The sequence below is a fragment of the Lutra lutra genome, chromosome 6 (genome assembly GCF_902655055.1).
Source record: "Lutra lutra chromosome 6, mLutLut1.2, whole genome shotgun sequence".
Lineage (NCBI taxonomy): Eukaryota > Metazoa > Chordata > Mammalia > Carnivora > Mustelidae > Lutra > Lutra lutra.
In genome coordinates this window covers 41,213,076-41,237,345 of record NC_062283.1, presented here as the reverse complement: position 1 = coordinate 41,237,345, position 24,270 = coordinate 41,213,076, and the positions used below count along the sequence as shown (strand labels likewise).

The window sequence follows — 24,270 nt, the reverse complement described above, 5'->3', positions numbered from 1 at the left end:
CAAAGAAAACTTAATTTCGGGAGCTTCAATTAATGAGGAATTCTGAACAGAATTTGGGCCAGTAACAAGAGTTATTTTATAGAACCTTCCAGGCTCTAAATTTCCTATCTCTAAGGATGTCTCTTTACCACCTAATACTGGGAGGGTACCTTTCACCCGGGAGATCTGCTTCTTGTTTTCTGGAGACAAGGGACAGGGACATAATATTCTTCTTGCCTTGGTTGTTTCTTAAGTAACTTTTATTTAAAATAATTGACATGGGGTGCCTGGGTGGCTCATATGGTTAAGCCTCTGCCTTCGACTCAGGTCATGATCCCAGGGTCCTGAGAACAAGCCCCACATCAGGCTCCCTGCCTGGCGGGAAGCCTGCTTTCCCTCTCCCACTTGCCTTGCTTGTGTTTCTGCTCTCGCTGTGTCTCTCTCTGTCAAATAAATAAATAAAATCATAAATAAATAAATAGATAAATAAATAAATAATCGACATGTCAAAGTGGCACATTTGGGGGTGGCCTGACCTTGGCCCATACAGATTACTTCTGCCTAATTTGAACTAGGGACAAGTACACATATAAGGGCTCATGCCAGTCTGTGGGGCTGAGCTGTGTCTCACTGGTAGTCCTGCATTTGAGAAATGAATCCCTGTGAATCCAGAACCTCAATAGAGAGATCCTGTCAGGTTGTATTTTTCAGGTATATTCATAGTCTCTTACAAAACCTAAGAAGAATGAACATCACCCAAGGATAGGTCCTCAGGAACAAAGCTGGACCCAAATATCTCTGTTACCTAGAGCAAAAGGCTTCAGTCTCCTGTGAACCTAAAGTTTGATTCCTCAGCAAGTATGAGAGGGTGATGTGCCCACAATCCCTCTGCAGGGAACCCTTTCAATGAGGCCAGTAAGCAGGAAGATGCTAAACATTTGCCTGACCTTGGTTCAAAAGTCTCTGGTTGTCTCTGCATGAGAATGTTATAATTTGAAACTCAAATGTTACCTCATTAACCTGTTCTTTAATTAATTTTCAATTTGTCTTCTTAACCTTCTGGCTTATTGTGTGGCAATTGTATTCACTTTGTGTCATTTCATACTTTTACCACTGTTCTGGTGATCTTCCAGTGTTTATGAATTTTTAAAAAACTGTATCTTTATTAATTTTGGCTTGCTTTCTTTTATTATTTAACTTTTTTCATGCAAACTTTGCCTTCACTTCCCAACTGTTTTTTTTTATTCTTCTTAACCTTACCTTAATAACTTGCTTCTATTTTTAATTCTAATTTTTAAATGATATTTCATTTTGATTTTTCCCCTTTTATGATTTATTTTAAAATGGCAAATGGGAACCAGGTTTATGCTCTCCAGCATATACCCAAAGCAAGAGGTTGGGTTTTGATTTTTCAGTGTTATACCATCAAGAGGTCTTTCCAGTTCCCTAATTCCCAACTCAAAAAAAAAAAAAAAAAAAAAAAAAAATCTGAGCTTTCCAAATTTGCCATCACTAAATCAGATAGCTTCATACAACAGGACAGAATTCTTCTCCCCAAACTCCTCCCTATTGTTAGCGTCATCAATCAGCAATAATCAACCCAAAAGAGTTGCCAAAATGGTAGCTTTATTATCCAAAATATTCATGGCTTTATCTTGTGATGGTTGTTCTCCAACCTATTCTATATTGTCACCAGTTATTGGTAAAGGTGTGAAAATTGACTGAAACATGATATTTTCATTAAAATGTATCAGAATTTAATTTGGCCTCTGTACATGGCAGATGGGTAAACACAATTGTAACTCTATATGTATGGCAGGAGGAAGTTCAGATAAAGTAAACCCCAGGAATCTAGCAATTTAACCTTTGCAATTTTAATTATTCTGGGTCCAGAAAATCTAGTAATGTGTCACATTGCTGAAGCGAAACTTTAACTGTCCCCAGGGTGACACTGTGGTATAAGGAAGCACACTGCACTATGGGAAGACAAGCTGATCTCTCAGCATTCTCCTGGCTTCAAAACACAGCCTTATTATTCTCTATTCTTAGTCACCTTTGTAGGATGGTTCATAAAGTAATAGGCATTTGCATTTTCTAAATTGAAAAAATGAGACTATTAAAAAAATCCAACCGCAAATGTTTATGATGGAAATGAAGTTGAAAAAGTCTAAGAAGGTGTTAAATCTTAACCTAGCTGCATATTATAGAAGAAATTATGTACTTTAATGCAGTATTTACTAAACAGTGCTCCAAAAAAGGGGGGAAGGGAAGGAGGGATGAGTACATTTCAAATACATCTGGGAGGCATAGTTTCAAGGAAAGTTAGTTTAATGTAGGACTCCCTGCATCATGATTATAATGCCATCACAAATTCAATGTGTCCAAAATAGGCATTTTGATTTCAGGGCTATATACCCCCTGGCCTGTTTGAATCCTAGTCCAACCCAGTTCAGTAAAAGGGTCCACCATTTACCCTTCTCATAAGCCAAAAATCTACAAGTCAACCTTGATTCTCTGGTTTTCTATATCCCACTACCAACCTATCTGCTCTACTTCTAGAAAATATCACAAATTCATACACTTCTATCTCGACTGATGAGACCATAATCTAAGCCACTATCACCTCTGTCTAGAATACCATATAGTCCCCTAACGTCTTACAATACTGATTCTTGCCCCTGTACAATACATTCTAATCACAACTGCGAACTTAAGTGTTAAAGTACAAATTCTGTCTCATCGCTTCCCTACTTTGAAATCCTCTCATGGCTTCTGACCTTACTTGGTCACACGGACGACAGGGCCCTATGGAATTGGCTTCTGCACGCTATTGAGCCCATCTCCTGTCACTCCCCCCTTTTCGTGATCCCCACAAGCCCCAGCCTTTTCCCTTTTCTGGAATACACAAAACCTTCTTGACCTCAGGACTTGGCTCTTGTTTAGGGATTTTCACCGATCTTCACATTTCTGGCTCTGTTGGTGACTCAGGGCTCCTGCTCTAGTGTGTTTTTTTTCTGAGAGGCGCAGCTGAGCATACCCTATCACATTGCTCTCATTCATCTTGTTGCCCTTATAAAACTTCTGGCTGAAACTCTTGCTCATTCATTTATTTGTTTATCATCTGTCCTCACCACTCTCTCAGAGTATATGTTCCTTGACAACAGAGCTCGGCGGGTCTTTATCACCACAGTTTTCCCACACTCTAGAAGGATCACAGTGTAGCTTCTTTTAAATCTTTACCTAGGAGTGCATTAGAAGATTCCAAGAAGAGGTCTGGAGTGTTTTCCATTTTCCCAAATTATTGGTAACACTTTTCTGACCAAATGACAAGATGTTAGTCATCTTTCAATAGGAACACAGATTTAGACAGAAAGCTTTGAAGTATTTTCAGATTTGGGGGTTTGCAGTGATTCTGGGGTGTATCTCTGACAAATGCTGGAAGTCTGTGGTACACAGGGGTGGGTGGGTGGTAAGGATAAGGGTTGATTTTCTCTTGTCTCCATAGTCAACCAAGTGGAAAGCAAACCTGAATACAAGGGCTGAAGGATTAAGATAAGCATCAGATAAAAACAAACAAAAAACCAGGCCCTTCATTTCTTGTAGTACTTAGATAAATGGTCATAAAAAATATATTAAATAGATCACATGATGAATGGTTTTTATTTTTAAACATCTCAACACTTATGCCTGAAATATAATGTGTATGTCCTTCTTGGAAATGCTTAAATGTCTAAGACAGAACTCTAAATTTCCACTTCTCAAAAATCCTCCACTTTTTCCCAATTCAGTAAAATAACACTCCCATTTCCTGAAAGGTCTTTGGGCTGATTTCCCTAAAAATAACACAATTACTGATTTTTTTTTTATTCTAGGATATTAAACTGGAAAAAAAGAAGAAATAAAACAATGCCCCACATTTGGCACTAAAAGACATACTTTTCATGTGTATATGTCCCTTGTCTAATGCTTTAAATTAAATTGAAATATCTCTCTGTTTCTAACTTCTCAATTTTTCATTGAGAAAAATTCCCAGTAACTTTGACTTATCACTCTGAAGGAATATTGAGTTTTTCTCTTTTTCCTCAGTTACTTTGTCAAATTGAGTTTTTCATAATGGTGCAGTTAATGTTTAATAAAAGGAACTTCTAGTTCTGAGTGTAAAATAGAACACCAGAAACATCCACTTGGTATGTCTTCAATTTCATTGCCGTATCTTTTCTGTAACTAACTTTATAAGCAAAACCTTATGTACCTAATATACATGTTTTGTTGATGATGTTAATGATGATCATAAAAGGGACCTCAAAATGTCGCTCAAATGTCTAATGTTAACTCAATCTTGAACTTTAATCAAAACATAAAATGTATACATTGGAAGAAAGGACTGAACAACTAATGCTACAAATGTATGAATTTAAATATATATATATTTATCTAATGGTGATGCAAAGTCTTCTTTCAGGAAAAGCCTATTGAGCAAAACACTTTACAAATATTCTCATTTTTTCTAATCTCTTTTCAGCAAGATCTTTTCTTATTCCTCACCAATAATACAGCACCCTGCCAAATTATCTTCTCTCTGATTTCCACATTTGACTTACTCATACCTGACTCTACATCTTAGCTAGAAAGACTTATCCTGTCTTCTTTGCCAGTGAGTCTGTAAACTGTTACATTCATTTAAAAAATTAAAAAGAGGGACTCCTGGGTGGCTCAGTAGTTAAACATCTGCCTTTGGCTCAGGTCATGATCCCAGGGTCCTGGGATAGAGCCCCACATCAGGTTCCCTGCTCCGAGGGAAATCTGCTTCTCCCTCTCCCTCTCCCCCTGCTTGCATTCCCTCTCTCGCTGTGTCTCTCTGTCAAATAAATCAATAAAATTTTAAGAAAATTAAAAAGAAAAATTTTTAAAAACTACAAGTTTACCTCAAACCAGAATTCTCAAGGACATCACATATTCCTTTATTCTAGTCACTTAGCATTGAATCAGGCTGAAATCCCCTAATTCATCTTTGTTTATGTGCTGCTTTCTGAATGTTTTCAAAAATTTGACTACCTGTACATTCTTTTGCCAATAGATGGTAAGGTGCATGTATGAATCTTATTTCTTACACTCTTCTAATAATGCCTAGGATAGTAAGGTTTCATAAGTATTTTCTTTGAAAGGCAAAGTTCTGAAATGAAAAATGCACTCATCTCCAAAGCCAAGCTAGAGAAGAAATGGACAATTTATAACATTCCATCGATTCGCTAGCCTTTTCTTGTTTGTCTGGTGAATGGAATACATGGCCAGTAAGAGTCTATCACGTACTTTTATAAAGTAAAATGCTATAATTACATCAATGGGATGATTAAATTGGCATTTTGTGATTTTTAATCTCACAAAAGGTTTATTAAGTACAGCTAGATACCTATTAAACAATCTTCTTTTTTAATAGCTACCTGCAAGGCCTGAAATTAGGTTGACAGCACTTACATATATTCTGCCAAGCTTTTTCGTTTGTTTGGTTGGGTGGATAGGTTTTCACAGCAGTATTATCTTATGTTGGAACTCTGGATTTATAGTGAATTCTCTTTCACTATAAGGAAACTAAGAACCATGGAATGATATAGGAAAAAGCAGACAGTCATATATGAGTGCATTTATAACACTTACATTCTAGTTTATGCTTTCTAAATTGAGTAAATATTTTTGCCCAATTCCTTTGTGTACTTGCATTTTGTGGTCTATGGAATTATGCCTTCGTGAATGCTGTCTCCTTTGTAAATTGTCCAAATCTCACCATATTAATCTAGCATAGTCACTCTAAGTCATTGTGATGCATCCTCTGAAAGCTTTCATGTGCCATGTTGTCACTGCTTTTAACCTTTTATTTACTTATTTGTGTGCATAATGTAATTCTTCTCCTAAATTACAAGATTTTTGAGGGTGGAATTCATACTCTTTTAAATTCTGTATTTCTCATAACATCCATACGTTATTCCTCAATATTCTGCAAGGCTTATCTGAAACTTCACTTTGTCAAGGAAGACTCCCCAAGCCATCTAATCTCTTACTGTCTTGAAATTATCCTTTGAAGTAATGTTATATAATTTATTTAACATTTAATTAATTGCTTAATTCATCAGAGAGGTTCCTTCTTTAAAACATGAGCTCTATAAGTTCTTGATCAGTATTTACTGCGTTCACTGCTCTGTGTACTCCTCTCCTAGCCCAAGGTCTTGCATTGTTGAGTAATCAGTAGATATTTTGAAGCAATAAGTGGCTCAAAAGACTGGTGGGCACCTGGGTGGTTTAGTTGGTTAAGCAACGGCTTTTGGCTCGGGTCATGATCCTGGAGTCCCAGGATCGTGTCCCACATCAGGCTCCCTGCTCAGCAGGGAGTCTGCTTCTTCTGCTGACCTCTCTCCTCTCATGGTCTCTCTCTCTCATTCTCTCTCTCTCTCAAATAAGTAAATAAAATCTTAAAAAGAGAGAGAGAGAGATACTGGATACATAAAAGGAAGTAGAAGTGAGAAAATAAGGTAATAGTAGTTTGGGGGGTAATAAAAAATTAATGCCTATCACTTTCCATTGTATTCACTTAGTGTCTCTTGGTTGGGACTCACCTCTAGGGTTAATTCTACTTTGTAGTTTCTGTACAGTCTTCTCTATTGGAACATCTCCTTACACTGTCTCTCTTTCTGCTTTGGCAGTTGATGGACAGTGGCAAGAGTGGAGTTCATGGAGTCAGTGCTCAGTGACATGCTCGAATGGGACCCAGCAGAGAAGCCGGCAGTGTACTGCAGCGGCTCATGGGGGCTCTGAATGCCGAGGGCCGTGGGCGGAAAGCCGAGAGTGCTATAACCCCGAGTGTACAGGTAAGGCCCGATTACTACATTTAAACAATGCCTGCCATTTATAAAATGTGATAGAACCATGCCAGACAGTCATGGAATAATTAGATAATTATGTATTTCTGGTAAATGAAGCCAGTGGTACCAGAGTTCATTCTACTCTCTGTTACACTAATAAAGCAACAAAATTCTGGAGATTCTTAGATTAAAAATAGATGAAGTTGATAAGGTTTAGCACTGAACTGGTACTTTTTACAAGTAAGTTTCAGTGTCTCTTTGAAGATTCTGACAAACTTATATAAACTTGAGTTAATCATAGTGCTCTGTATTTGACTAGCAAGTTGAATGTTTGAGTAGGGTTTATTCATAGTGGTAGATTAACGTTGAACAAACAGTAACGGTCCTCAGATTTTAAAATTCTTCAAACAGTTGCAGTAGGCTACTGCCATTGACCATGACACATTTCTTTCAGCCAATGGTCAGTGGAATCAGTGGGGTCATTGGAGCGGATGTTCCAAGTCCTGTGATGGCGGCTGGGAAAGGCGAATGAGGACTTGTCAGGGTGCAGCAGTCACAGGGCAGCAGTGTGAAGGCGCCGGAGAAGAAGTGAGAAGATGCAGTGAGCAACGATGTCCTGGTAAGAACGAATTGACATGATCTCAAGGGAAGCATTTTGTTACCGGATTAAAAAAAAATGGTTTAAAATTCCCGTCATTAAGGGCAGTACTTCATCCATTGGAGGACCACTAACGATAAGTGGCAATTTACTTTCTCCATAATGTATGGGGTTTCCTCTGTGTATGTGTCCTAGACTATTTCTTCCATGGGTTTTTAAGTTATTTGCTGCAAAATCCCATTGAGAAATGTAATAATACAAAAAGAAGCCACACTGAACAGTAACATGGCTACATAGGATTGAAATTGGTTTGGGGTAGTATTTTTTTCACTACGTTCATGAAATATTTGTTTACTGAGAACACAAAACCAGTCGCCTTCTATAATTTATAGTAGAAATAGAAAGACGTAAGTGTTAGCTAAGTGTGAAAATAAAGAGATGATGTTGGAATTCAGAACCTTTTGAATTCTGCTGTTAATTTGTCTCCATGTAGGACTTTGGACATGCCCATTTCCTTGCCCTTGTGCCATTTTCTCCTATGAGGAACATATTTTGAAATGAAAACATGAGGTCTTAATTAGTAGTGAAAGAATGGAAATGCTGTTACAATAAAGGATCTTACATATAAACATAGAAAAAAAAGAAAAGTCAAAAATTGCCCAGATTATTGATTATATATTTTTAAGAAATCATTTATGACAAAGATTCCTTCCAAATTGTGCATACATTTCATAAAATAGTATTGACACACTGAAGACTCAATAAATAAATGAAAATTAGGATTTTAGAATGATATCATAGGCAAAGTTGCTATAAACATGCTAGAAAAATGATAGGATGAAATTTCCAAGTGTCACAGCTGTGTATAAAGGCATGCGGAACTTAAAGAATTCGAAGACCCTAGTAGAGTCCTTTTGCTGCTACTAATGTTTTGGGGGCAAGCTAGCTTATCTCTCTGTTTCTGGTTCCAGAAGGTATGGAGAGAAGAGCTGTTGAGTTTCCTTTTCAGTTCAAAAGCAATAGATTTCTGCTCTACCAAACCTGACTACATCAATTTAGAAAACAACAACAACAAAACAACACTAACCACAAAATAAGGCATTCTGAGAGAGAACCCTGAGTCAAAGCTTTGTATTTCTCCATAGTCTGAATTCTAAAGACTTCTCACAGTCCAACGCTAGTATCAATAGAAACTGGACTAAGAGTAACAATATGACTGTCAGTAGGATTTTTTTAGAGCTTAGAAAAGATCTAGAATTAGCTTTGTTAATTCTTAAGGCCACGTCATTCAGAATGATATGTATGAAGGAACCAGCAAGTAGGATTTTGTTGAGGAGACCTACACAAGATAAGTACCGTGAAATTCCTCATGAGGTGCATAAGAATTAAGAATCGTTTAAACAAGAACATGTATATAACCAGAAAGAAATTTTATTAGGGCAGTAGTCGTAACTAAATAAGGCCCTTTTAATATTTGAAGCTATGTAAACTAATGTGAGCATACCAAGGTTCTACCTGTCTTTTAAACTGTCTTTCATCTGCATATATAGAGTTAAAATGGTGTTGCTGCAGTCAAATTTACAAAGATTGCCACCTGCTGTTTGGAAAACATTTTACATTTCTATTTACTAAAAGGATGTTATACCTTATACCCTAGTTTTGTTTGCAGGCTTTCGTGATTTAAGGCAGTGTGAAAAATTTTCATATAAACCCATAATTTTTTATATTTTTATATATGTGATATTATATATTGGTGATATATTTTGTGGTATATATATATATTTGGTATTAACCTTAACGTTTTCATTTTACCGTCTTCAGTAATATGATTTGAAATCCCCTGAAATCACCAAGTATATAAATAACATTTTCTAATTAAAATGAATTACTCAATCAGCTAAATAATTCACAAATGAGTCCTTATACAGGGGTAAAATGAGTTACTATATTACCAAGGTAATGTCCTATATTGAATCAGCATTATCCGTCAAAAATTATACATGACTATTAATTTCAAATATGCCTCTGCCTCTGCATAGAGTGTTTTTACCAAGGTAAAGAAAGATTTCCTTTCTATTTATTCTTTATCTTTTCTGTGTGCAGTCATCTCATTCCCACATTATTTTGCCAAGAGGGCAGAATTTATAATCACTCAGTTTTCCATAGTGGATTTGATTTATATATCGGCATTCCAACTTCTTGCACAGTTGCTTCTCTGTGGTCAATATATATTATTTTTGTGTCCAGCATACTGGACTCTGAGAGTAATGACAGTCAATAAGATTTTTTACAGCTTAAAAAAAGATCTAAAATTAATTTTATTAATTCTTTAGGCCATGTGAATTCAAAATGATAAGAAGCAATCCTAATTTCCATCTTTACATTGCTCCAAATTTACATATTGACAACATAAATTGAGAAAACTTCGAAATTTTCTCAACAGTTACTAAGGCATTTTTCTATTTTTGCCACTGACAAAACCTCAAAAAATGCTTCTTTTAAGACAATGTGTTTTTTTCCTAATATTATTTTTCAAACTGTTTATCCTTAATTTTTCTTCAGATTGTTGGAAACTACTAGTATTTATTTCTATGCTTCACTTAATTTGGATACAAAACAAATTAATCAAGTTTGCCAAGAGACCCTGTGTTGTCAGGAAGGAGAAGTATAATATACACACATCTTTGTCTGGATAATTAATGAAAATAATGATTAATCATCTGGATTTAATCAAAAGCTGTTACGATGTCTACTGAAAGTGGAAAATGAAAAATATTTTCCCAAAGAGATTAATATTTTTTTATTGGAAAATAGATAAAGTAAACATATGAAGAAGTATCATTACCAAAAGTATGATGTTATTTTTGTCTTCATAAGAAAAGAGAATTAGAGGGATGAAAAAATTATAGATGTATATTTTAAATACTGTTAGTTGAGGAATAGAGTAGCTACGGGGAGGCAATTAAGTTGCCTAACTTCTAAATTGGTCAAATTCACCAAATAATGATTTCATTGATCTCCATCTCATCACACAACCCCAGACTTTGAGGGTTAAAATAGTAGGAAGGTAATAGCTTCTCTGATTTTGTGTTGCTACAATGTGAAAACATACTATTTTTAGGCTCTGTGTCCCCCGCCCCCCCCCCCCCCCCGCCCCAGTATTTCCCTGGTTAATATCCTTCAGAAGGCAGATGTTGCTGATAAATTAAGCCTTTATAACCTTGTAGGCTTCCTGGGAACCTCCTTCCTCTGTTCCCAGGGGAGGAGCTGGATATTCCTGGAGCTCCAGTTCTTGGATCTATTATTCTGTGGTCATTAAGAGTAATACTAGTTGGGTCATACCATACATGGGTAGAAGTTAAACTTAATTTATACATAAAATGTCCTTTTGGAGTTACAGTTGCTTTATCTACAAACGGTGAGTAAGGCCTACAGAATGAATGCTGAGAAAAACTTGGGAAATAAGAGAGCCATATCATGAATGTACCCAGTAATAGCAACTTACACCAGAAACATAGCAATGATTGTGATATTTAACTCATAAGTATTCATACCAAAGGCAGTCAGCAGTAATGTTTGTAATCCCAAACTTGTCTTGAACATTGTACTGCATTCATATTTGAATTTGTGCCCTGTAATAAGGTGACTATAAAGTCCCCTCCTACCCCTGCTGCCGCCAATTTAAGAGAAAATGCCGTTCTGGGATTGATATTTCTTATCTCTATAAGGTTGCTGTCCAGTGGGATATGCTTTCTTTGGAGACCAAAAAAGATTCCATTTGGTTTCTGAGTGATTTTCTTTTATTTAGCTTTGGTAGGAAGAATCACAAAGCTTGCTTATTTTGAGCTCATGTACTCATTGTCCAGACATGTGCTTTCAAATTTGAGCAGACCTAAAAATCACCCAGAGAGCTTGTTAAAACACAGATTCCTAAACCAAACCCCCATAGGTTCTGATTCAGTAGGTCCAGTATGGGCCTTCAGATTTGCATTTCTAACAAACACTTAGGTGATGTTGATGATACTGCAGATTACCCTTTGGGTTGCACTAACCTATAGTAAAAATAAGTAAGTGAGTAAATAAATAAACAAACGAATAAAAGCTAGGTGATAAAATTAACAGAAGAGTGGAAGATTGACTTCTGCCTCAGCTACACTGGTCAAAATTGAGATATCTCCTGAACAAGATTGCAGAATTTTATTTTGTTTATACCACTTCATAAATACTGAGGGATGGTTCCTGTAATCAATTAATACAGACAATCCATTTCAAGTCTCCCTAGCCAACTCATTGTTCAGCCAAAATAAGATCTCTTTATACTTGTCACTTAAAAAAATACAACTATTAACTAGTCGTTGTGGACAAAATGGGATGATTTACTCATTTTCAGATTTTCGCTTCTTCAATTCTGCTGTTCCTGTTCCATGGAGAGCAGAGGAAGCAACTTGAGTATCACTGGAACACGTTTGGTATAAAGTAATGTGCTGTCAGGATGTAGACCTTCTGTAGTCCTGCCATCCCATCCCCAGCAACTTTTTCTCTCATCAGGAGGACATTTTCACTGCCCCTTAACCTCCAAGGTTGTTTGCTACTACCTGCTTACCCAGGTATATAATATTCGGAGTGGGGAGGACAAGTGTCAGAGAGGAGGATGAGGTCCTAGCTCACACAGACTTATTCTTTCCTCGGTTCCCATTTGGAGGAGTGGTGAATTGATCACCATCGCTACATCTGTCTTTGATAGAGACACGTTTAACAGGTTCATAAGTCAGTCTTCTAAATTGTATGGACCACTGTATTTTTAAGCTAAACATAATCCTTATTAGAAACCCAAATATGGGGGCACCTGGGTGGCTCAGTGGGCTAAAGCCTCTGCCTTCAGCTCGGGTCATGATCCCAGGGTCCTGGGATCGAGCCCCACATCGGGCTCTCTGCTCAGCAGGGAGCCTGCTTCTTCTTCTCCCTCTACCTGCTTCTCTGCCTACTTGTGATCTTTCTCTCTGTTAAATAAATAAATAAAATCTTAAAAAAAAAAAAAAAGAAATCCAAATATGTGAGTGTAAAATTTACATTTCCAAAGAGAAAAAAAAAGTATACTACTCTGTACTGAAATATTCATATACAAATCACATACATTTTTCATTCCAAACCACAAGGGTAATCACTAATAGTGGTTTTAAAAAGCCCCGACTCCAGTTGGTTAAGCGGCTGCCTTCGGCTCAGGTCATGATCCCAGTGTCCTGGGATCGAGTCCCACATCCAGCTCCTTGCTCAGTGGGGAGCCTGCTTCTCCCTCTGCCTCTGCCTACCACTCTGTCTGCCTGTGCTCATGCTCTCTCTCTCTCTCTAAAAAAAAAAAAAAAAGCCCCGACTCTGTTAGGATTTTTATTTTTCTATCACGTGTCCTATGCTTATCCTGTAAGGAATTATATTCTTACTTGTTCAGTTTCTAAAGGTTAAGGCAAATGTTTTCACTGGAGATTTTGGGACATTGCAAACAATGTTGCACCCAAGCGTTCACGCCAGTCACTCACCTAAAACCAACCTCCGAGTTCTTTGTTGACAGCAGGTGGCACTAGGTATTGACTTCTTTCATCTCAGAGTTCTATTTGTTCTTGCCAGGTCACCTCAGATACATTCTAAAAAGTAGGGAAATAAATCAGAACTTGAAGATACCCCATAGGCAAGAGAGATCACCTATTGCTTAATAAATATCTAAGAAAGCATCTGATCCTCCTGAAAAACGTGGGTTTTATTACCTACTCCAGTCCACAGTTCTGCAACAAATCAACTAAATTTTATAGGCAGAATTAAGGAAGAACTACTGGGGTCTAAAATAATCAATGTGTATACCAGAAAGTATTACATGTCCATTATTCAAAACTGTTACTATGGAGTTAATAATTGTCATAATTTGTCTTATCGGGTTGCTCGTCAGATAAGACTTTGGGAAAACTCTCACAACTTCATGAAAGGTTTCATGGCAGAAACCTAAAAAGCAATTTATTGTAATCTTCTATTACCCTACCTGGTCCAATTTAGAAATATTTGGCAACATGCTGATCATTCTCAAATTGAAACAGAAAAAATAAGCAGCACTTTTTACTATTTTTTATTTCTTCATTTCATCTGACATTGTTTTAAAATAAAAATAAATGTGTGTTAGGAACCACTTAATGCAATTAAAATCAATGCAATTAGTAAAACTGCTTTTTAGGTTTAAAGTTTACCAAGACACTATTTTTATTATTATTATTATATATATTATATATATATATATATTATTTTTATTAGTCCTTGACATTCCTCATCCTCACTTATTTCCCATTCCTTGCATGTCCTGACTTACGAATGACCCTAAGATCCTGCCCCTGGTGTTCTTCGTTGTTCTCTCTCTCTCTCTCTCTCTCTTTCTCCCCTCCCCCTCCCCCTCTCTCCCTCTCTTATTCTTGACTTCAAATCCGTTGCTGGGTAATAATTCTACCTACATTATTCATCACTGTCTGTCCCGTCCCCTCATTTCCCCACCCTGGGGAAGTCCTGGCAAAGTCCTCTCTCTCTCTCTCTCCCTCCCTCTCTTCAGCTATCACTTGTGAGCAGCACCCACAAATCTGCATCATTAGGTCTCATCTCCTGCAAACACCTGACAGAGCTTTCCAGCTGGGTTAGCCAATCATCTTCAGTGTCACCAGAAGAGCTTTTCTGTCTGACCACCAAATCCGTCTTGTCACCTGAAGTAATTTCTACTTCTTACCTTTCCTAGGGACAGATTCCACCGCCATCAAGTCTTCCTTCAGGGACCCTCCTTTTTTCTTCCCCTGAACACCACCTGCCAGTGGGGAGGGTCAGTGAGACATTAAGAGCCTGGGATGTGGAGTCAAAGTTTAACTTTGGGCCTCAGTGTCCTCATATATAAATTGGGGATAATAAGATGTGTTCAGGGGATCGTCTCATGTATAAAATGCTATAGGTAATTGAAATTACTAAATAATTCTAGTCCAGGTCATCTTTGTCCATTAACCATTTTATTGCAGCATCCACCTTTTCTAATCTCTTCCACACAAGTTTATCTGATTCTTCTCTGCTTTTTGACCTTAGTCATGGACTCACTTGCTTAAAAAGAAAAAAAAAATGCTATGACTCCTCATTACTTGCCCAATTCAGTGCATATTGGAATCCTTGGGATTCTAGTATCCGCATCTATCAGTTGATTAACTTTCGAGGGTCATCATCCTCTACTCATTTATAGATAAAACATATACAGAACATAACGGATCCCATCCCTGGTTCCTGGATATGGAAGCACACATTCTGTCCCTACTCTGCTGCTTGCACTTATTCACCTGGGCTCCCATCCAGTCCCGGTCCTGTCTCTGCCTTCACCCACTGACAAGGGAGCATCTTGGGAGCTCAACCCATTAAAAGCTGTCTCCTCGTTTAATCATTCTTATTTCTCCCACAATTGCATGAGTGCTTTCTTCTTTGAACCTCTATAGACTTGCTTTGTGCTTCCCTTATTATATATTGTTATTACATTTTACTGTTACATGTTATTATATCTCTTAGCTAGAATTCCAGCTCATTACTGATGAGTTATCTATTTTCAGACTCCCAAATCCCTTTCTCTGCATTGAGCCTAGTTGAATGTAGACCACTAGACACATGCTCTTTTGAAAATTTTTATTCCATATCATAAACATTGTAATGGGACCATTTGTATGAAGTACAATATACAATACAAAATACAACAATTTGTGTAAAAGCATGTGAATGAAAACTTCAAAATGACTATGATAGTAATTCCTTACCTTTTATAATCATTTTATTCTCTCAAAATGCTGTTAGATTACCTAAGTAGAATTTGAATAGACATTTTTAGCACACATACTATTTTTATTTTGTAGTTACAATTTGTGGCAGGAGCTTTTCTTCTTTAGAAATAAATCATTGCAATGTTGGAGGTAAGAAAAATAAGTATTTTTATAGCAAGTTCCTCGATTTCCCCAAACCTCAGCCCTGCATATACTTTTAGGCTAGAGCTCCTCGAGGCTGTCTCCTAGCCACCTGTCAGGCTAGGACTGGTCGCAGGTATAAACAAATAGAGATTCTGAAGGCCTCAGGGCAGCTGGCAAGACAGGAGGATGTGGCCGGCAGCCTCCAGCCTACAGTAGTCTTGCCCGTTACCCTAGTGTGCCTCCAAATGTTATCATTTTCTACATGTGCCATGACCTGGAAAAGGTGATGAAGCACGGTTATCCTCAACAGTTCCTAAGATAATATAGAAAGGCAAATAACTGCAATGCTCTAGCAGCGTACCCAATATAAAACTTGTCTCACTTAAGGTTAGTAAATAGCCACTTAGAACTATTCCTCACAATTAAAGTTAGCTATCTTTATTATTATTATTATTATTATTATTATTATTATTCTTTTTAACAGGTTGGAATTAGAGTGACCTTGTCTGCTAAATTGAAGTACAGGATTAAAACTAAGTTATCAGATTTGTTTCTAGGGTATATATGTATAAACACCATCCAGTCCTCAAACAGGGAATGAACACACATTGTCTGCTAATGAATTTAAAGTTTGTGGTTTGCTATCTCCAAGACTTAAAAAAAAAAAAACTTTTGCAAAATATATAAATACCTTGTTTACCACAACAACAAATGCTTGGTGATACTCTAAGATTCTCAGAGAATGGACCAAGAGTCTTGTTTGATTGACACAGGTCTATGGACCACCTCCTTGAGCAGTGATTTTTCTAATGCCTTGGTTTCCTCATGTTTAAAAAGAGAATAACAATTGTATCTACTTCATTCTTATTATGAGAATGAGATGAATTTAAAAATGTAATGCACTTGCAAGAGTGCTTAAGTCACAGTGATACATGATACGTACATATTGCTGTTACAATTATACATTCTTTCAACTTGACACTGATAAAAACCATTTCTATGTGAGGAATGCTATTACAAAACATGTTCGATAAGCGCCCTTCTTTTCCCCTCAGACCTTAGCAGCACCGTGAATTCTTCCCATGGGTGTGTTCCCCTGCTGAAATTAGAGCTGTAAGCTATATGAGCACAGAGACTGGATCTATCTCATTCACCTCTGCATCCCCCAGCACAAGGAATTCCCAAAACATAAGAATTAATGAATTGCCAACAAGTGAAATTTGAAATTGGGGTCACGCGTAGTATATGGTTTTTTTCCTCCCTCCTCTCCTCTCCTTTCCTTCCTTCCTTCCTTCCCACCTACCTACCTACCTTCCTTCCTTCCTTTTTTTTTTCTGCATGCCAACTCTACAGTATAGAATCAATTTCTCTTTAATGCTGAAATTCTAGCATAAGGGTGAAAACTAATTTTCCACATCAAATTGAGTTAAGCCCTGTATAATTTTTGCTATTTTTAAGAGACAGAAAATTAGTTTGAATAGACAGATTAACAGCTAATCACTAGGTAATTGCTACCTTGTTTTAAGACAGCATGCTAACTACACACTTGTGACTTCAAGTACAGTTGTATCTTACAAATGGGTTTTTATGCACTAACGATAGCAAACAGTGGGATCTTTCAGCTGATGAACAGAGTTGCTGTTGGCACAAAACAACAAGAGTCCTTCATATTGCCCTACAATAATATGTTTTTATTTTGAGCATACAGAGTGATGTGAGCTAATTGTGTATTTTCTAATTTATAAAATATATATAGGTAGCATTGAACCGGGAAAAAAAACAAAAAACAAAAAACTTAACCCAAGTCTCTCTCTTTACCTTATCTTTTTGTCTTGAGCTTTAGTTCCATACACCAACTACCTTTTTGATAATACCAAGAGGTGCTCAGATACTTCAAATTCAAAAACTATTTTCAGCATCTATCCTCCTAACCAATATCTTCCTCAAGTGCTCTAACTAAAGCTGTGGCACAGCAGTCACTCTTCCTAGACACCTGACTTTCATCTTTTATTTCTCTTTCTTCCTCACCTCCCGCATCTAGCCATGGAGCTGAGCCCATTCTCTGTCCTAGATAGATTTTTTTTTTTTTTTAGATTTTATTTATTTATTTGACAGAGAGAGATCACAAGTAGATGGAGAGGCAGGCAGAGAGAAAGAGGGAAGCAGGCTTCTTGCTGAGCAGAGAGCCCGATGTGGGACTTGATCCCAGGACCCTGAGATCATGACCTGAGCCGAAGGCAGCGGCCCAACCCACTGAGCCACCCAGGCGCCCCCTAGATAGATTTTTGAATCCACTTGCTTCCCTTCTCATTGCCACTTCCCGTGATGCCATGCCCTTTCCCTAATTACCCCATTTAGATTGTCACAGGCCCCGCCTTCAGTCTCACTTTCCTGCAGTCCATTCCCCGAACTGCATGTATAGCATCCAACACATTATAATAAATTTTCCCTGCCCTAAATTCAAACTCCTAGTTTATCTTACCATTTGTCACCCCTCCCCCTCCAGTAATTACCCACCTCTACTCATCCCAACTTTGTACTCTAGCCATTCTGATTGATTCCCAGTTTCTCGGATATACCAGGTTCTCCTTGCTGCCTGGATTTTCCTGCATGTGGTTCCCAAGGCACACTTTCCCCTTCCTCACTGGCCAACTCCTAATTATCCTTAGACATCCCTTCTGGAAATCTGCTGCTGCTATACTCTCCCCCAAAGTACTCCTAGAGCAACCAGGACTTCTCAGATCATAGTGGGCATCCCAGTGTATTACAATTTCTCCTCTTATCGTCTCCCTCACCATCTTGGTAGCTAAGAGACCCTGATTATTTTTGTTCATTTTCTTTATGTGCAATATTTTACAAGGTGATAGGGACATTATGGGCGCTCAATCAATATCTGGAGAATGAATGAACTCCATAAGATGCACTGAGAAGAGAAGAAAGTTTCCTACTACTGGGGACTTCATAAACCTAAGGTGGAAGGAAATAAATTCTTATTTGATATCTAGGCTGTTTTGCTTTTGGTATGAGGATAAATACACCTGTTTTCTGAACTAAACTCTTCAAAGATATAATCTTCAATGAATGCCAAATGACTTTTGTTGAATTATTTAAAGCAGATGGGATTTGACATTACTACTAAAACACTGAAAATCCTACAGATTTGCAAGTCTGAGTGTATGATTCCCTTAATTATCTTCCTTTCTTATTATTTGTGTACTGTGTTTCCATCTATAAGAAGCACAATGAATCCAAAGTGCTATGAACTGATGTGGAAAAATACAAATTTGTTGACCTCTTTAAGCTTGAAAAATTACTGTGATATTGTTTGTTTGTTTTGTTTTTGGTCTGGTTGAGGTAGGCCATACTGATTTTCATTAGGGAAATGGAAATTAATAATTGATCGCTGTAGTTAGATATATACAGATCACACTGGAGAATTCTGGACAGGGTTCCATGACTCTTACCAAGTCAAACACAGCCCTACAAAAGTCAACCTTTGTCAATACCTTGTACCTTGGAAACCCATTTTTGTTAATTTTTAAGTAAACTATAGGAATTTAACCTATAGCAGGTTAACCTCCCTCTCTTACTTTTCCTAAGCAAATATTGTTAACTTACTGCTCACTTAAACACATACATGCACACACTTACGCACTGTCCTCAGTACTTTGCAGAATCATCCTCATTTTCTGTCATCTTTAGTACTGAGGTAATGGAAAAATAGATATTTAAAAAAAAAATTTTTTTTATTTATTTGAGAGAGAGAGCGCGAGCACAAGTAGAGGGTAGGAGCAGAGGAGGAGGGAGGTGCCGGCTCCACATTGAACAGGGAGCCCTATGCAGGGCTGGATCCCAGGACCTCAAGGTCATGATCTCGGTGGAAGGGGGATGCTTAACTGATTGCGCCACCCAGGTGCCCCCCAAATAGAACTTTTAAAAGTATTTGGTAATTTTTGGCTTAAAATATGAGTATATCCATAGGCATCCACCTATCATTTGCTAGACTCCTAAGTACGAAGTGCTCTAGGAGTGAAACAAAACAAAAATTATTGTCTTCATGGTGCTCACATTCTAGTAGGAGAAGGCAATCGATAAACTAATAATAATGATAATAATAATAATAGTACTGCAAAATAAGAAAGCTAGTAAAAAAGATGCAGAAGTTACAAGTACAGCAATCGTTTTGGAGAAGACTAAAACAGAGGAAGGTGTAGGAGTGTTTGAGAGAAGTCAGGAAATCCCTGAAAAGGCAAGATTTCAGCAAAGATGAAAGGCAGTGAAGCCAAAAACCATGCAGACATTTGGGCAGGAAAGGGAGGGCTATCCTAAAAAGAAAGAGCAAGTGCACGGGCTCTGAGGTGGAAGCCCCTCGGGAAGATTGGAGAAGCACCAAAGGGGTCAGTGTGGGAGTGGGGGACGGCAGAATGTGGAAAGAGTGGCGGCTGAGGTAAGAGGCCAAGACTGAAAGGTCTTGTAACTGAGGCTGGTTTTATCACTAAACGTCGTACTTACTGAAAAAGAAGAAATTTTATTTTTCCTCAAGTATTGTACCTTTAAAAAAAAAAAAAAAAAAGCACTGACCCATATTCCCTAGCTGACAGTTACTACTTCTTCTGCCCACCTTAATTTTGAACCTCATCAGTTTCAGCTGCGATCCGGGTGAACATTTCACCCTATTGGCCCATCCGTGCCATCTAGTGGTTAACGCTTGCAATTACTAGAGTTTCTGAACACAGCCGACGGTGGGGGAAGGGCGTAGGGAAAAAGGCGAATTTTTGGCAGAATAACAATAGGTGTGAAAAGCTTTCTGAAACCACAAAGGGGAATAAGAAGTCTAGGGTGCAAATTGCTTCTTCATTGCTTTGTGTCAAGATTAAATCAGAAACAAAATTGAATGCTAAATTTCACCAGTGGAACTAAGTTTAAAAACACTGAAAAACAGAAAAAAATACAAGTGAAAAGGATTAAAAATGAAGAGTTAATGAGGGAGATTTTGAACAGAAGTTGGATGTGTAAAATGAACCCAAAAAAAGATAATTAGGTGTAATGGTACTAATAGGTTAATTGCTGGTGTATCTTCATTAAAAATGGACTAGTTGTTTTACACGGAATTCAATTATGTAATAAAACGTGCATGATGTAGTTTGTGAGTTTTAACATTTATTATGATTTTCCTTTTTTTCCTATTCTAAAGTAGTTTTGGTTGACATTTACAGAAACACAGGCAAATGTGACCTCGTGTGGAATATTTGGAGGATGACGATTAATTCTGTGTGGCTGGTGCAGTGCATAGGAGAATAAATAAGAGCCATAACTGGAATTCGAGCTTTGAGCTTGCTAGAAGGGCCTTTATTTATCACAGAGAGCAGAGTTATCTTTATCCTGTCAGTACTGGAGAAGCATGGAAAGGTTTTAAGCAGCAAGTTATGGGATTAAGCTTCATTTTGGAGATTACTTTGTTAATATGGCATGAAAATTGGATTAAAGGTAGAAGATACTAGAGAATAAATAGTTCTACTTTATACCCAGTTCTTCAGCTCAGAAGAAAGCAGGCATCATCCTTAACCCCTCAGTCCTTCATTCGCCACATTATTTAGTCTACTACTTTCTAAATTTATCTTGTTCTCACCTTTTCTTCGTCTTTAAACATCCTACCTAAAGCCACCATCATTTCATCACTGATGCACTACGCTCACCTCTTCGATTGTCTTGCCCTACCTACTGCTCTCCAATCCCTGTTACCCACAGAAAGCAAACCAATCTTCTTAAAGTTAAAAATTGAATTATGTTGATCTTTTGTTTAACCCTTCAGTAGCTGTGAAGCCCTGTAGGCACTAATGTTAGCCTGTCTTCCAGCCCATCATCACTCCACACTTCTCTTAAAATTGTTCCCTCCAGCAATACTGGTCTCAGGCCCCAACCTCTTCTCCACTTCCAGGCCTTTGCAAATACTGTTCACTCTACCCAGAGTGCTTGCTGCCCCTGGTACAGTCAGTCACAATTAAGTGTCACTTTCCTCCAGGAAGCCTTCTGTTCTTCAAAGTTTAGATTGAAGTAACATTCTGTACTTCCTATTTGCAGAGGTTATCATAGTTTTCCTCAAGTAATGGTACATGTAATTGTTTGATCTCTGCCTCTTCCCTTTGACTGAAAGCTCCATGAGACAGAGAGTGCTGCTCTCATGCACCATTGATTCTCTAGAACAGAGCCTGGCACGTGTCAGGTCAATGCCAAATGAACCAATGAGGTTGTTCCCCTCATGGTTGCTTGGGTAAACAATGAAATTAGAATCATGGTAAGTTAACGAGAAGAGAACAATCCGTAGAAGATGACTCTTATGGCTTCAGTTATGCTCACAAGATTAGAGACACCATTAACAGAGTTAGGGAATACAAGGAGAGAAAACAAGCAGCATTATGGAGAAAATGGTAGGAGTTGAAATGTAGGGAGACAGACTCCGAGATTTTTTTGGAACAGAAAGAACAAGCAGTAAGTAAGTGTCACTCAGCATTTGGATATGCCAGTTTAAAGTTCAAGAAAAACATCTGAACCAAGGAAAACACATATGTGTTGCCAATTCACAACTGGGAGCAGAGGATGTACATCAGGGCTTGACTGCAACATAGCAAGTAAGAGCTGGGATCAGAAGCCAAACTGATCACATTCTTACTGTGGCTCCAACATTTGCTAACTTTTCCTTCTTCCTACTATTTCCCCTTCATTGTCATTAATCTGGGCACCACCTAGCTGTGTAGCAGTGACTGACCTCCCTCCCACAGTCTTAACTCTGGACTTTGTCTTTTCTTCCTGACACTGTCACCCCCCCTCTCAGGAGACACTTCCCTGGCCTCGTTGGCCATATAGCAGGAGGTTGGATGGGATAACAGGGCTGGAAGCATCTGCTCTTTGTCAGGTGGGGATCAGACAAAAATGGGCAAAGTGGCTCCCAGTTTGCTAATCTCTGTGGTCACTGTGGAAGTGGGTGGTTGCATGCTCTTGGCTGGTGGTAACTGCTGCCTCCCTTAATTTAGTTTTCTGCTGTTTCTATTCTTGCGATATTGGAGGAGGGAGCCCTGTGGAGGGGCTGTCCCTACCTTCGCTTGAGTTGAAGCGTTTTTTGGTGATTTTTTAAAAATTTTATTATTTTATATTTTTGATTTATGATGACTCCACCTCTATTCATCAGCACCACTCCTAGGCCAGACTCAGTGGCAAATCCTGGTCTTGGGTCCTAGGAAAGGGCCAGGCTAGCTTGAGCCCCCTGCCCCCTGTAACAGCTTGGACAGATAACACAAGATAATGGTTTAAACATGTGGACATTTTAGAACTGAAAAGGACATTGCAAATGAACTATCCCACCTCCTACCTCTTTGCAGATGATGGCACCAAGGCCCTCAAATAAGAGGATTATCTCAAGTGGTGGAGGTATCAGCAGGACTAGATTCTAGAATCCTGACTCAGTAGCCTTTGCTTTGACTTCCTGCATATCTTCTTGGCTACTTCCAATTATTCAAGATAATTGCCCTCATGCTGAGTTAATAGTCTAGGTTCTCATTAAAATACTTAGGCAACAGTTTCCAATTGAGGGACTCTTTGCTTGGTGATGGTTTAGCAGTCGTTTCAACCTTTACCAGCCCCATTTTCATAAAATGTCTCCACCTTACCCCACCGGAGATCTCCTGAAGGCCAAACCTAATGTTCTCATCTTGGCATTACTCACTGGACTGTCTCCATAGTGTTTTACACTCTGACTTCTCCCTCCTCCTTGAGAATACTTTCTTTGGGGTCCTAGAAAGCTATTCTCTGTCAGGCCTCCACAAGGCACTTGGACAGTTCTTCCTTGGTCCTTGTCCTTGGTCCCCGTGTCTTTTGCAGAATCATCTTATGCCCTGCTTTTTCCTTTGTTAAATACTTTCCCTAGATTATTTCAATGTATTAATAATAGTATAACAGTGAACCCTTATTAAAAGTCTTATATGCATGGACTCATTTAATCTTCCCCAATAATCTTATGAGGTAGAGATTAGTAGTCTCTTTTACCATATGGGAAACAGGCAACAAGAGAGGTCAATAATAATTATTATTATTATTATTATTTTCAGATTCTAAACATTCTTTTTATTACATGTTTGTTCTCAGGGGGAGTCATCACCACTCCTCCCCCTTCATGAGCCAAGTGTGCCCTTCTGGCCTCTTTAACTCATCCAGGCTGTTGTAGGGGGCAGGATGGCTCAGGCTAGCCTGGCCCTTTCCTGGGACCCAAGACCAGGATTTGCCACTGAGTCTGGTCTGGGAGTGGTGCTGATGAATAGAGGTGGAGTCATCATAAATCAAAAATACAAAATAATAAAATTTTTTAAAAATCACCAAAAAACGCTTCAACTCAAGCGAAGGTAGGGACAGCCCCTCCACAGGGCTCCCTCCTCCAATATCACAAGAATAGAAACAGCAGAAAACTAAATTAAGGGAGACAGCAGTTACCACCAGCCAAGAGCATGCAACCACCCACTTCCACACTGACCACAGAGATTAGCAAACTGGGAACCACTTTGCCCATTTTTGTCTGATCCCCACCCCACAAAGAGCAGATTCTTCTGGCCCTGCTACCCCAGATATAGAAAATATTGTTTCAAGATTGTAATTTCTGAAATTGTATTCTTCTCCACTAATAGTTATAATGTATCCTAATGAGCTCATAAATTCTGAAATAAAATCAGTATCTGTAGATTATGATTATCATGGATTAAATAGTATATTCTCAAAGGAAGGAATCTCTCCCTGGGAGTCACACTCATATATATACATATATATGTATATATATATACACACATATATATTAGGTACATATATATACACATATATGTCTACACACTTATACATACAT

General features: G+C 38.1%; 1 protein-coding gene across 5 annotated transcripts in view; it reads left to right on the top strand.

The window, feature by feature from the left end:
• ADGRB3 (adhesion G protein-coupled receptor B3) overlaps positions 1–24,270 on the top strand; it is a 727,154-nt gene that overhangs the window by 303,177 nt on the left and 399,707 nt on the right. For all 5 annotated transcript variants that reach the window (XM_047734013.1, XM_047734014.1, XM_047734011.1 and 2 more), the window contains 2 exons: positions 6,675–6,839; positions 7,288–7,452. In XM_047734013.1, coding sequence (XP_047589969.1) covers positions 6,675–6,839; positions 7,288–7,452 — 330 coding nt within the window. The remainder of the gene's footprint in view (positions 1–6,674; positions 6,840–7,287; positions 7,453–24,270) is intronic.